The sequence below is a fragment of the Gossypium raimondii genome, chromosome 13 (genome assembly GCF_025698545.1).
Source record: "Gossypium raimondii isolate GPD5lz chromosome 13, ASM2569854v1, whole genome shotgun sequence".
NCBI lineage: Eukaryota > Viridiplantae > Streptophyta > Magnoliopsida > Malvales > Malvaceae > Gossypium > Gossypium raimondii.
In genome coordinates, this window is record NC_068577.1 from 22,211,423 (window position 1) to 22,225,062 (window position 13,640).

General features: G+C 36.2%; 1 protein-coding gene across 1 annotated transcript; it reads right to left on the bottom strand.

The window, feature by feature from the left end:
• Window positions 1-4,085: 4,085 nt before the first annotated feature.
• Window positions 4,086-6,642, bottom strand: LOC105767318 (40S ribosomal protein S23). Its single transcript, XM_012586818.2, has 4 exons — window positions 6,477-6,642; window positions 5,420-5,575; window positions 5,199-5,325; window positions 4,086-4,424 (listed from the first exon to the last, which is right to left on the bottom strand). Exons 1-4 carry the CDS (start codon window positions 6,479-6,481, stop codon window positions 4,284-4,286), a joined length of 429 nt encoding a protein of 142 aa, XP_012442272.1. The 5' UTR covers window positions 6,482-6,642; the 3' UTR covers window positions 4,086-4,283.
• Between the last annotated feature and the right edge of the window lie 6,998 nt (window positions 6,643-13,640).

Sequence of the window (13,640 nt, forward strand, 5' to 3'; positions counted from 1 at the left end):
GAAAAAGGGGGACTATGTTTGCTTGCTGAAAAAGTCTCTTTATAGCTTGAAACAGTCACCAAACAGTGGTATAAGAGGTTTGATTATTTTATGACTACCCATGATTTTAAAAGAAGTAGCTTTGGCAGTTGTGTTTATTTTAAGAAAAACAATGATGGTTTTTTTGTGTATCTACTCCTCTATGTTGATGACATGTTGATAGCAGCCAAAGATAAAGGAGAGATAAGAAATGTTAAAACCCAACTGAGTAAAGAATTTGAGATGAAGGATTTGAGAGTAGCAAAGAAGATACTTGGGATGGAGATTCTCAGAGATAGAAAAGAATGTAAATTATACCTAAGTTAGAAATGGTACATTGAGAAAGTTCTTTGCAGGTTCAATATGCAGAATGCCAAGCCTGTTAGCACTCTATTAACAGTCCACTTCAGACTTTCATCAGCTTTGTCTCCACAATCAGATGATGAGATTGACTATATGTCACATGTTCTATATTCTAGTGTAGTGGGATCTCTCATGTATGCTATGATTTGCTCACTTCTAAATTTGTCATATGCAATTAGTGCAGTTAGTAGATACATGACAAATCCCAGTAAAGAACACTGGAAAGTAGTTCAGTGGATTTTCAAATACTTACGAGGTACTACTAATGTTTACTTATAGTTTGAAAGAAATAGAGATGGAGTCATTGGGTATGTTGATCCTGATTTTACTGAAGACCTTGATAAAAGAAGATCTCTCACAGGGTATGTCTTTACTATTGGGGGTTGCGTAATCAGTTGGAAAGTCACTTTGCAAACTACAATTGCTTTGTCTACTACTAAAGTTGAGTACATGGTGATTACTGAGGCTTGTAAAGAAGTTATTTGGTTAAAGGGACTCTTTAGTGAACTTAGTAAAAACCTTCAGATCAATATAATGTTTTGTGATAGTCAAAGTGACATCTTCCTTACGAAAGATCAAATGTTTCACTAGAGAACAAAGTATATTGATGTTCGATATCATTTTGTGCGTGATATTATTGCTCGTGGAGATATTATTGTGAGCAAAATTAGTACTCATGAAAATCCTGCAGATATGATGACTAAGTCACTTCCTATAACCAAGTTTGAGCATTGCTTGGACTTGGTTGGTGTTCATTGTTGAAGAACACGCTTTAAAGGGCTTCGTGGAATAGGTAGAGAACTTGTTCGTTGAGAGTTCATGTCAAGGTGGAGATTGTTAAAGTTGAGTGACTTGAATCATTGTTAAAATAAAATACCGTGGTAAAATAAAGAAAAGTAAAATCCATATAGAACTATACTTATTTTATTTTACATTGATTAGAATAAAGTTTTTCAACCTTACTACACTTCATCTACTTGACATTGATTAGAATAAGGTTTTTCAACCTATAAATAGATGTAATCTAAACTCCTCTTCTATCATTCGAATTTGGCATTAGTGAATTTTCTTCTCCTTTGCTCGTGGTTTTTCCTGAAAGGGTTTTCCACATAAAATTTGGGTGCTTTATTTTTATTTTTCTTATTGTTTTGCGATCGTTCTATATTTTCCATTATCGATGTTAGTTATACATATTTCACCTCTTTTGAGACCCAAATTGGAAAAACTATGTCGTTGGGAGTTTAATGATTTATTTGAGCTTCTGTAGGGAGATCATTAAGGTCAAACATCAAGGAGGGCCTCAATTGTTATGGGGGTCACAACACAGGTGTCTGTGTGTCACAACACTAACCCTCCATCACCTTAAAGAAGTGAACTTCAACGAAAACCCAACTAGGAGTAACTTGTCGTTGAAGTTGTGACACTAAATATGTGGTGTCATGACACTAAGCCTCAAAGTCACAACTACAAGCCCTTGAGGTCACGACTCCAAGCCAATTATTGAAGTGAGGGTAACTAGTGGCTTGTCATTAAGGTTGTGACACCAACAAGGCTGTGTCGTACACCAAGTGCCCTTAAAACCAAGCTCGTGCCCACTGCATTGGATGTCACGACACCAAAGCTTAGGTGTCACGACACTGAAGTCTGATGGATGAAAAACTGTAAGGGAATTTTTTGTCAAACTTAGCTCAAGTCATCACATTTTCTTTAAAGGCATTTTTGTTAATTTTAAGGTTAAGGAATTTGATGTACTTAAGGCATCTTTATGCCACAACTAAAAGAAGGATCTTTATCATCTTTTTGTGAACATCTTTTATTCCCTCAACCATTTTTAGCTTTCTAGGTTTTTTTCTTGTTTAGCTTAGTTGTTATTTATGTTGTTTTGTTCCTTATTTTTACTGCACTTGTAGTTTTCTTCGAGATACAAGGACCTACATTGTTATTTTATGTTTCCTTCAAAGCATTTAATAGATTTACATATTATTAGTTATCAAAAGTGAAAAGTATTAAATTAGGCTATGGATTTGTCAACATTCTTCCTACCACCATCTTCATCAAGGACCTCTTCAAGAGTCACTAAACATTTCTAAACCCTTGCCGCTTTTATGGTTAATTGATGAACCATTTGATGATGAGTTTTATAGTGGTTGGTTGAATGAAATGTTCCATGACTAATTTTAAGGTCAGAGACTAAATTATAAAAATTGGACTAAATTGAATAGACTTCAAAACCTAAAATTAACTTCTTTAGTATGTAGCATCATTCCACAACAGTGAAATTCATAGCCCAAACAAAGGGTAAATGATATCCTTTTATCGGCATTACATGATAATTGAAAAGTAAACATGTCATGTGTCATTTGTCTTTGTGATAAATGATTTAATTACTCTTTGATAGTAATTAACTTTTTATGAAGGAAGATGTAATGATTACCATGAGATAAAATAGAATCATATTAGAAGAACGAATTTATCCCAAAGAGATTAAATGCATCTTATGAGGGTAACACACTTATAATAATGTCATTGGACAAACACTTATTATGTAGCTTTCAAAATGATTTAGAATAAGGGAGAGCTCAGTCATGATATTTTAATGGAATGACTTCATGACTAAATGTTATAATTAATAGGCAAAAAGCCAGAACTTAATTATAAATTATTTGAGCCATAATTATTTATGTCCAATTCGTCCCTCTACTAGCTCGAGATAATTAGAAATGAGTTGCATGTAGAACCAATGAATAGAAACGATGAAGTAAGAGAAATAGATCGCACGTATCACTATCCACAGTGAATGTGTTTTCTTGCTAAATACAAGAATTGAGTTAGGAATTAATTTAAAGCTCTTTAAATTATTTATTTGTAATTAAGTAATTGAAATTCAAATATAGAATTAAATTAATTAATCATTATGAATTTATTAAATAAGAAAATTAAATATATTTTTCTCATATATTCTATTACTATAAAATTGCTATGACTTTAATTAAATTAGAATTGGATTGAAAAATTATTTAATTTTAGAAATTAATTTAATTAATTTAGTTAATTTAATCAAGTAATTTCTCTCTGTATTGAATCTTTTGACATTTCCATGTCTTCATAATGTGCTTCAGTGATTTTATTATGGTTATCAGTATCTCTTTTAATCAGCAAATCATAAACTTCATCTTTGGATGTTAAATTGGAAATATCTTTAATTTGTTAAATTCTTGTTTCAAAACGTGGTAATAAATAACAATACGTAGTGCGTTAATCTATAATTGTATCCGAACACAATGAAAAGAGAGGTAGCAAATATGGCTTACTACAGGGCAACCGGGTCCTTCGTTGGCCAATCTTAAAGAAGCGAGAGATTGTTATGATACCTTAAAAGAAATGAAGCTGTTATGTTTTTCGTTTTTTTTCTTTTTTAGCGATGTTCGTAATTGCAGTTTAGGTGTTCTATAGATTAGATGAAAAGAGGCCATTGCAGATTTGAGCTCCTCCTTGGGATGCTACTTTTAAACAGCTTAAAACCATGCAAGTGCAAATGGTCCAATACTATTTTATATGATTATTGATCTCCACCGTCAATTAGTGCTATTTTTTTTTTGTTCTATGTGGTGATTCTATTTGACGATAGGTGATTTCTTGTTATTGGTACGTTAGTTATAAAAATATATGAAAAATTATTTAAAATGTATCAACTCGAAATGGTATGATTTGAAAGACTAGTTTGAATCATAGCATGGGGAAAGAACAGTTTAAAAAAGCATCAAAGCATCAACATCAGTACAAAAGCACAAAATATTAAGATAAAGTGAACAGGTTGACCAAATAGCTACATAGCAATAAAAATCTCTATAGTTTGTTATAAATAGAACTAACAGAACACGATGAGAGACCTCTCTCAAAATTTATGATCTAGGCTTCTCTTTCTTCTCTTTGAAGAGTGCCAACAGTGAAACACCCGAGACCTTCACAACCTTGAACCTAACACCAGGAATATCACCCACAGCATGACCCTTTCGTCCAAATCCGGCAATCAACACCTCATCCTACATAAGCCAATTATCATCGGAAAAGTATCAGCAACCTAATGCACTTAACATTATTAAACTTGCCAATTCTAATTCTAATTCGAACTCAAAAACTCGACCAGCCCAACCCAAACAAGATACAACTCATTTTGACAATTAGAAGTCAACATCTTAAACTTGAAACAGCTTGAATTCAAAACGAATTGATACAAAGCAAACTAATCTTGAAATGACCTGAAAAAGTGCTTCTCCAGGCAAAAAATTAACCCAAAAACACTTTTCTCAAAAGCTGAAAATTTTAGCTTCTCCCCAAAAGTGCTTTTTTCCCAAAAACACTTTTGAGAAGCATTGCTAGACTAAGCCTAAAACCCATAAGAGACCCAAGCCTCAAACCCACACCCAAATAGACCAAAATCCTAAACATTCAAATCCAAAATGACCAAACCTGAAATTGAACCAAACCCAAATCAATGTTGTCAAGGGCACAAGGGGCACTCTTTACGGCTAGAATCCTTATATTGCCGTGCGAGAGTCCTTGAAAGAATGAGGCATTTTTGTTGCCTAGTGCTAAAGCAAGTGATGTAGGCACCTAGGTGCAAACCTAGATAACACTGACCCAAAATGACTCAAACATGAAAATGACCCAAAACACAACGACTAAATATTTTTAAAACCTGAATAGGTCCGATTTAAAATAATCTAATCCACAACCAACCCAACTTGTCCAATTGATAGGCCTACTTAACACGCTTAAAAAATTATATCATACAATTTCACTTAAGTTCTACTTACATTCTCTTCAATGTAGTTTAAGCAACCATCATTTGGGACGAATGCCGCAATCTTCTTCCCATTCTTGATCAATTGAACTCTAGCACACTTCCTAATAGCAGAGTTCGGCTGCTTAGCTTCAATACCTCTGGATGTTATAAAGCCATTAGTGCATATACTGAATTAGTGTTCAATGAAAACAAAAGCACCAAAAATGAAAAAAAAGAATAGGGAATCCTTACATCTTCTCAAGGACAATGCCTTTGGCATGGGAAGAACCAGCAAATGGCTTCTTCCATTCATTTCCAAGGTTGGATTTTTTGTATGCCTTATCGGCCCACCGTTGCCTCCTCCTGTGGGTCCTCAACTTGCGTCCAGCTCCCATACCACGTGTCTTCCTGAATGAAATACCCTTAATTAGACCTATCGCTTTTGAGACGAATCTAAGAACTCGATCAACCCAAAATGCCTGAACCAAACAAACCCAACACAATTTGACCCTAAAAAGTAAACAACCAAAATCTATCCAACCCGAACCCGAATGGACCCAAATGCATAATTACCCAACCCAGAAAACTTCAAAGACTTAACTTGGACCTAAAATTAACCCAGACCCAAAAGAGGCCCAAAAATCCTAAAACCCGAATTGACCTGATCCAAAACAACTTGATCGCCCAATTGACAGGTCTACCATCTAACCTTAATCTCATAAATTAGAACTCCTCAAAATATAAAATTCTAAACATCAAACTTTGTAAATCTGATGTAGCTTTTAAAAGTGTTTGATGGAGGACAGAAGGAGTTTGTATCACTTCAGGTGAAAGTCGACATTTTGTAATTTCAAACAAGCATTGTTCAACTGCCATTCATATGTAATACTCCTAAACCCTTGGAAAATCAAATACAAGCAAAATTTTCTAGCTTTCAAGAAGCTCATATCATTATTCATACAGAGAATCATAAACCAAAATCCATATTCCAACTCATTGTTTCAACCTTAAAGCTAAAACGCCTAAACCAGCAATCAAATTTCCAATAAAAAAAAATATCTAAAATCAATAGCAGGTGCAATGCACTCAAAGGTATAGTCTCATTTTTCCCAATCTTCTTTTCAAAGTGTAGAATTAATACAAGACTTAGAGACCCAAAAACCCACATCCGAAAACCGATACTTCTCATAAAAAATCATTTAATTAAACAAGCAAGATCAACTGAAACAGTAAAAAGAAAAAGGGTAGGGAAGCTAAGAAAAGAAACAAGCTACAGATTTATGCTGAAATTGATAGCAAGAAAACATACCCCATATTGGCTGAGAGGTTGTTCCAACTGCGGCGAGGGTTTCCAGAGAGATTGAGGCGAAGACAGAGAAAAATCGGCGGCCGCTGAGTTTGAAGTATAAACCCCGAAGCTGATGCTTAAGGCCCTAACCCTACAAACGATGGGCATATATAGATATATAGTGGACTGTAATTTGTACCCATAATAAATATTTAAAATAGGTGCTTTCAGTTACCTTACTCGGTCGCAAAACGGGTTGGGCTGAAAATATTTTGTATAAATTTTTTTAGGGTAAGGTAAATCAATAGTTACACAACTTTATCTCAATAATAAAATAGTCACTCAATTTTCATCTCAATCACTAAATTTTTGAAAAATAACAAATCATTCACTATTAACTATTCTCCTTTACAGACGTAACAGAGCTGTCATTTTCGCTTCTTCTCTCCCCCCTCTCGTTTCCCTCCCCTTACCACGGCTTTCCCATCACTCTCCCTCTTCCCCACGATCCCCTAACTCCGATTCTCTCCCTCTCCTCCATCGTCCCTCTCCCTCTCCCCCACCGTCCCTTTCCTTTTGCTAACCCACCCACCCTTCAAACCCATTGATTTTTGTCTCCCAAAACCATGGGTCATGTTCTTCCTAACCAAAAATCCCAGTCAAATGCATAAAAAAAGGTCCTATTCTTAATTTTTTTCAGTTAAATACTTCATTCCTCTTCCCGCACCACTACTAGTAAGCTTCTCTCTTTCTCTCATCATCTTCTTCTTTTACTTATTAAAATGGAAGCTTCAACAAATTTGGCAGAAGCAACAATGATAGAAACAAGTTATTTTGAAGTTATTTCTAGGTTTTTCTTCTCATATCCAAAGAAAAAAAGGGAAGAAAATATCTAAAAATATATAAAATATTGACAAAAATGGATTTGAGCTTACAATTTTAAAGAATTTGAGCTTCTTTAAAACGGGATCCGTCATTTTCTGATTGCTTTGAAATCATAGTGATTTGATTGCCCGAACTCTTCATTACCTAATAATAATAAGGGTAAAGTACACCAACAGTCATTGTTGTTTAACCCATCTTACCCAATAATAATCATAGTGATTTGTCTATAATACAAATGACTAAGTAAAAAACCTAACAAATGAATTTTGAAACAACAAGATAGTGAAATTGTGAAATATAAAATAAGGGTTTTGTTTAACCCATCTTACCCAATCCAAATTAAAAAAATTAGAGCAGTTGTGGATCTAGAAACTTGTTAAAGCAGAAAAAATTAAGAACACGACCTTCTTTTTATGTATTTAACTGAGATTTTTTGTTGGGAAGAACTGGACCATGGTTTTGGGAGACAAAACCAAAGGGCTTGAAGGGTGGGTTAGCAGATGGAAAGAGACGGTGGAGGAGAAAGAGAGGGAAGGGAGAGCAGTGGTAGGGGGAGGGAGACAAGAGGGGAGGGGGAAAGAAGGATGGAAAATGATAGTTCCTTTATGTTTGTAACGGAAAATGGCAACTCTGTTACGTCCGTAATGAAAAATTGTTAATGGTGACTGATTTGTTATTTTTCGAAAGTTTATTGACTAAATTGAAAGTTGAGTGATTATTTTGTCATTTATATCAAAATTGAGTGATTATTGGTATACTTTACCCATTATTTTAATAGAATTTTATTACCTTTAAATAGATATTTATTTTTTCAAGGAATAAGGTTGTTCATAGATTTACACATTTTATATTCTCAAAAGAAATGTTCAAAGATCAAATTTCTAATGATTATTAATTGAAGACTTAAACGCATTTTTTAAATCATTCAAATAATATATTGCAATTTATTAAATTAAGTGGCAATCTATCATTTTAAATAAAAAGTGAAAATATATGTTCACTCTCTATAGTTTGTCTTTATTTAGGAGTTGATTTTGTTGGCTAGTTGTTAAGGGTCATTCCTTCTTATTTTTATCAAAAGAAAATTAAATTAACAGAATTAAATTAATTCAGTAAATTGATCGGTAATCATCTCGTTGCCGAAAATCCAAAAGGTCAAACAGCTAGAAGTAGTGAGGCCAAACAGTGGACAAAGTTTCATGATGGTTCAATAGTCAAATTTATAGATCGGGCTTGGAAAGTTTTAAAGAATGGTTTTTTTTTTTTGGATTTCTGGGAAGTTTCTTGAGAAAAGGAAAAGAGAACCAGAAAGAAGAGGAAGAGGTGACTATGATTCATCGTGGAAGACAGATGGGGGACGGATAGTGCTGCAGACCAAAAACAAAGTCAAAATCAGTCAACAATAGTCACTATTTAAAATTTTGTTAATCTTAGTTCTTTTTTTTTATTTTTGTTGTAAAACACTACGTTTTGAACCTTTAATTAAACGATACGTTTTAAGGAAGGAGGTTATCAAGGGTAGAGGGACCTATTAATGAAACGGGGAGTTTTGGAGTTGCTATGACAGTTGTAAGAAACTATTTCCTCTCCTCTTTTAACCACCTATCTGAAAAAAGAGGTGGTTATGAAAAGAATTGTCTTGTTCACATACTTTCTCTCTTCTCTTTCTCATGCTCTCCTTTTTGTCTTCCTTCCCTCTTCTGTGAATTTTCTCCCTAAATTTTCTAGATTGTATTAAGGGTATGAGAGCTACAGTGATCCTAATGGCCGGTGACAGAATCACAACGAGGTTGCAAAAGGACATGAGAGTAATGCAAAAGGACATGGGGCTGATGCAATAGGAGCTGTCTTAGTTGCAAATCAACCTAGCACAAGTTAATGCTCGAATAGGCTCTCGTCTCAAGAAGTTTCATGAGGAGATAAAAGGGGACATTACGGTCAAGCTTCAAAGTTTTTTTGAGTAGTACATAGGGCATGTGTCAGCTATTGCTCATAGCTCTTCTATAGACAAAGGGAAAGGTATACTTGGTGGCACCCCTCTAGGATTTCAACCAAAAGAATCACTGTTGTTATCCCTTATAATTGAATTTGGCCATGGGGGCCTCCATTCAAAGGCGAGTATGGTGGACTCGATAGGAAAATATTTCAAGTTCGAGTGCCCATGTTTTGATGGTAGAGATTTCAGGGGGTAGTGGTCTAAGCTAGAGCAATTTTTTGAGGTTGAGGGTGTTCAGGAGAAATATAAGGTAAGGATAGTTATGCTTCACTTAGAAGGAAAAGGCTTCGATTGGCATCACTTCTTTTTCCAAAGACAAAGTAGGCTGTATCAACTGTCTTAGGAAACTTATACCAGCGGCCTACAAAAACGGTTTGGCTCCACCAACTTCATTGACCCGATGACTAAACTAGTGACCTTGAAACAGCAGGGCAATACATTTAAATCCCAAGCACTTGTGGAAGGGTATTTGCTGTCCAAGCAAGTGGAAGGTATGTGTTGAACATTTCTAAGAAGACCATTTTGAGTGGGGGTAGTGGAGGGCATCCTAAACCTCTATTTTCTAGCTCAAAGATAACTATGGCAAACAACCACTCTCCAACTACTAGGGGACCTGCCACAGTCTCTGGTAGGTCAAAGGCCCCTACTAAGCCCTTGTCTCAAGCAGAAATGGAAGATAGGAGAAAAAATGGCTTATGTTTTTGGTGTGCTTCAAAGTATACACACCAGTGCATAAATGTGTGAAATCTCAGTTTTATCATCTCATAGTGGAACATCAGCACTACCTGCTGGAAGATAGTAAGGCAACACCAGTGGAGGAATTTAGGATTGTTTTGAACACTTAGAAAATTCAGACTAAAGGGATGAAGCTACAACACCAACCCTATCTTTGCATGCCTTGCAAAGTTCTCAGGGCCATAATACCATGAGACTGTCAACCAAGATTGAACAGATGGAAGTAATTATCTTAGTAGATTTTGGGAGTACGCATAACTTTGTGGACTCTAGGCTGGTTAAAAGACTCAACTTACCTGTTGAACAATCATGTCAAATGAAAATCATGATAGCTAATGAAGGGAGCATGAACACTAAAGGTGTGTGTAGGGCTGTGGAATGGCAAGCACAAGGGCATAAGTTCATGACTGATTTTATGGTCCTGTCAATAAAAAGGGTGTGATCTGGTGTTGGGAACATAATGGCTTCTATCACTAGGGTCCATTGTGTGGAATTTTGGATCCCTTACTATGTAATTCAAATATAAGGGAAAGAAGTGTTTGCTCCAAAGAATTAAGCCTGGTGGCTTGCAACTCCTTTCTGGCTACTAGTTGTCAAAGTGTTTGCATATGGTGGAGCATGGTCCTCATCCAATGGTCATCACTACTGGCTAGCAGACTAAAATACATGTGGCCCTTACACTGATTCAGGAAGATCTACCATAATTACTCTTGGAGTACACTGAAGTATTCCATGTACTAAAAGGCCTACCTCCTGTCAGACTACAAGACCATAAAATACCACTTCAGGATGAGTCCAAGGTAGTTAATGTCAGGGCCTACAAGTACCCCTTCATCTAGAAGGCAGAGACCGAGAAGCTTGTAAAAGAGATGTTAGAAGCTGGAATTATCAGAGAAAGTAACAACCAATTCTCCTCATCTATTGTGATGGTGAAAAAGAACGATGGAAGTTGGAGACTATGTGTGGACTATAAGCAACTTAATCAACTCACTACCAAAGATAGGTTTCCTATACCCCTCATTGAAGAGCTATTGATGAGCTTAGTCAGACCCTCTTCTTCTTCAAGCTTGACTTAAGTTCAAGCTATCACAGAATAAGGATGTGGAAAGATGGCATATTCAAAACAACCTTTAAAAATCATGAGGGGCATTATGAATTTATTGTTATACCCTTCGACTTAACCAGTGCCCCATCAAGTTTTCAAGCCCTTATGAATGCTATTTTTAAGAAACTTTTAAGGAAGTCAGTTCTAATGTTTTTTTATGATATTTCAGTGTATTCCAGTAGTTGGACTGAACACTTGGTTCATCTGAGAGAGGTGTTGCAGCTGTTGAAGGATAACCATCTATTTGTAAAATAAAGCAAGTGCACCTTTGGTACTCACCAAATTGAGTACCTAGGTCACATTATAGTTGGAGGGACAGTAACCATGGATATTAGTAAGGTAGAGGGAGTTTCAAGCTAGCCTATTCCTAAAACCATCAAGGAGTTGAGGGGTTTCTCGGACTATCAAGGTACTATAAAAGGTTCATCATGCATTATAAAGTAATAGCTAGACCTTTGAGTAACCTACTTAGGAAGGATACTCCTTGGAAATGGACTGAAATCAAGTAAGTAGCTTTTGATCTATTGAAGCAAGCCATTTGTATAGCACCAGTATTATCCCTCCCTAATTTCAAGGAAGAATTTTGTATAGATATTGATACTTGTGGCCAAGGGTTAGGGGCAATGTTGCACCAAAAGGGAAAACCTGTGGCATTTTTCAGTAAGGGTTTGGGGATTACGCATCAAGCACTCTCCATTTATGATAAGGAGATGTTGGCAATTCTATTCGGTTGGAAGGTAGTTCCAAATAATAACTGACTACTAGAGTCTTAAGCTCCTAACAGACAGAGAAGCAATTACTCCATTTTAACAAAAATGGGTAGTCAAAATGCTCGGGTACGACTACTGTATCACCTATAGAAATGGAGCTCAAAATCTAGTTGTTGATGCTCTCTCTTGAAAACCTCATGAACAAGAGGGACAATTTTTGCAATGTACAAGGAGTATTTCTTGGTAATATGTTTGGGGTAAGATGGTGGAATCTATTTTAGTTGACCCAAAATTGGTACAGTTGTTCCATGGACTTCAACAGCAACCTCAAATGCACACAAAGTATACATGGGATGGGCAGGTATTAAAGAGAAAAGGGAGAGTCATGGTTGGTAATGATGCTAGCCTTAGAAGGGAGTCGTTTGAATACTTTCATAGTGGTTCCTTAGAGGGTCATTTCGGGGCACATACTACTAGAGTCAGGATGTCTGATCTATTGTATTGGAAAGGCTTATCTAGGGACATCAAATAGTGGGTTCATGAATGCCCTGTATGTCAAAAATACAAGGCTAATCTAGCAACCTCTCCTAGCATTTTACAACCATTCCCTATCCCCACTCGAGCTTAGGTTACCATCAGTATGGACTTTCTGGAAGGCTTGCCCAACTTCCAAGGTAAAAACACTATTTTAGTGGTAGTAGATAGGCTTACCAAGTACGGACACTTCCTACCTCTCTCTCATCCATGCACTACAAGTATTGTGGCACAAGAATACTTGATGTAAGTCTACAAATTACATGGCATCATTGAAACAATTATCTTTGATAGGGATAGGATATTTGTGAGTAACTTTTGGCTAGAATTATTCAAAAGGTTGGGAACCAAACTGCATTCACCCACGGCCTACCATCCTCAAATTGATGGTCAGACTGAAGTTCTAAATAGGTGCCTAGAGGGGTACTTAAGATGCATGTCTAGTGAATGCGCGGGGGAATGGGTGTTATGGTTGCCTTTGGAAGAATGGTGTTATAACACCACACACCACTCAACCATTAAAACAACTCCCTACGAGGCATTATATGGTCAAGACCCACCACTAAACTTACCATACTTGGTTGGTTATTCATAGGTAACTTCACCAGATTGTAGCTTGCAACACAGGGAATCCATGAGGAAGCTTTTTCAGTTTCACTTGAAGAGAGCTCAGGAAAGGATGAGATAGTTAGCTGACAGAAATAGGTCTGACCATAGCTTTGAGGTTGGGAAGTGGGTGTATCTGAGGTTACAACCCTATAGGTAACACTTCCTTAGGAGACTGAAGAACCACAAGCTTTTTCCAAAGTAATTTGAACCCTTTTTGGTGGAATATAAGGTGGGAAAGGTCACATATAAGCTGGCTTTACCAGCAGGGTTGAAGATTTAGCCTATCTTCCATGTGTCCCAGTACAAGAAACACATCGATAAGGCACCTTACTCACCTGTGTTGCCCATAGTAGGTACTGATGGAGCTCTTAGCAAGTAACCATCAAGAATTCTAGATAAAAGGATGGTAAAGAAGGGCAACTGTGCAGTGACTAAAGTCCTTGTGGAATGGGTCAACACATTTCTTGAAGAATCTCCATGGGAGAATCTACAGGATTTGCAACAACAGTACCCCAATTTTTATCCTTGAGGAGAAGGATCTATTTAAGAATAGAGCAATTGTTGTGGACCAAAAAGAAAGTCAAAATCGGTCAACAATGATCACTATTTAA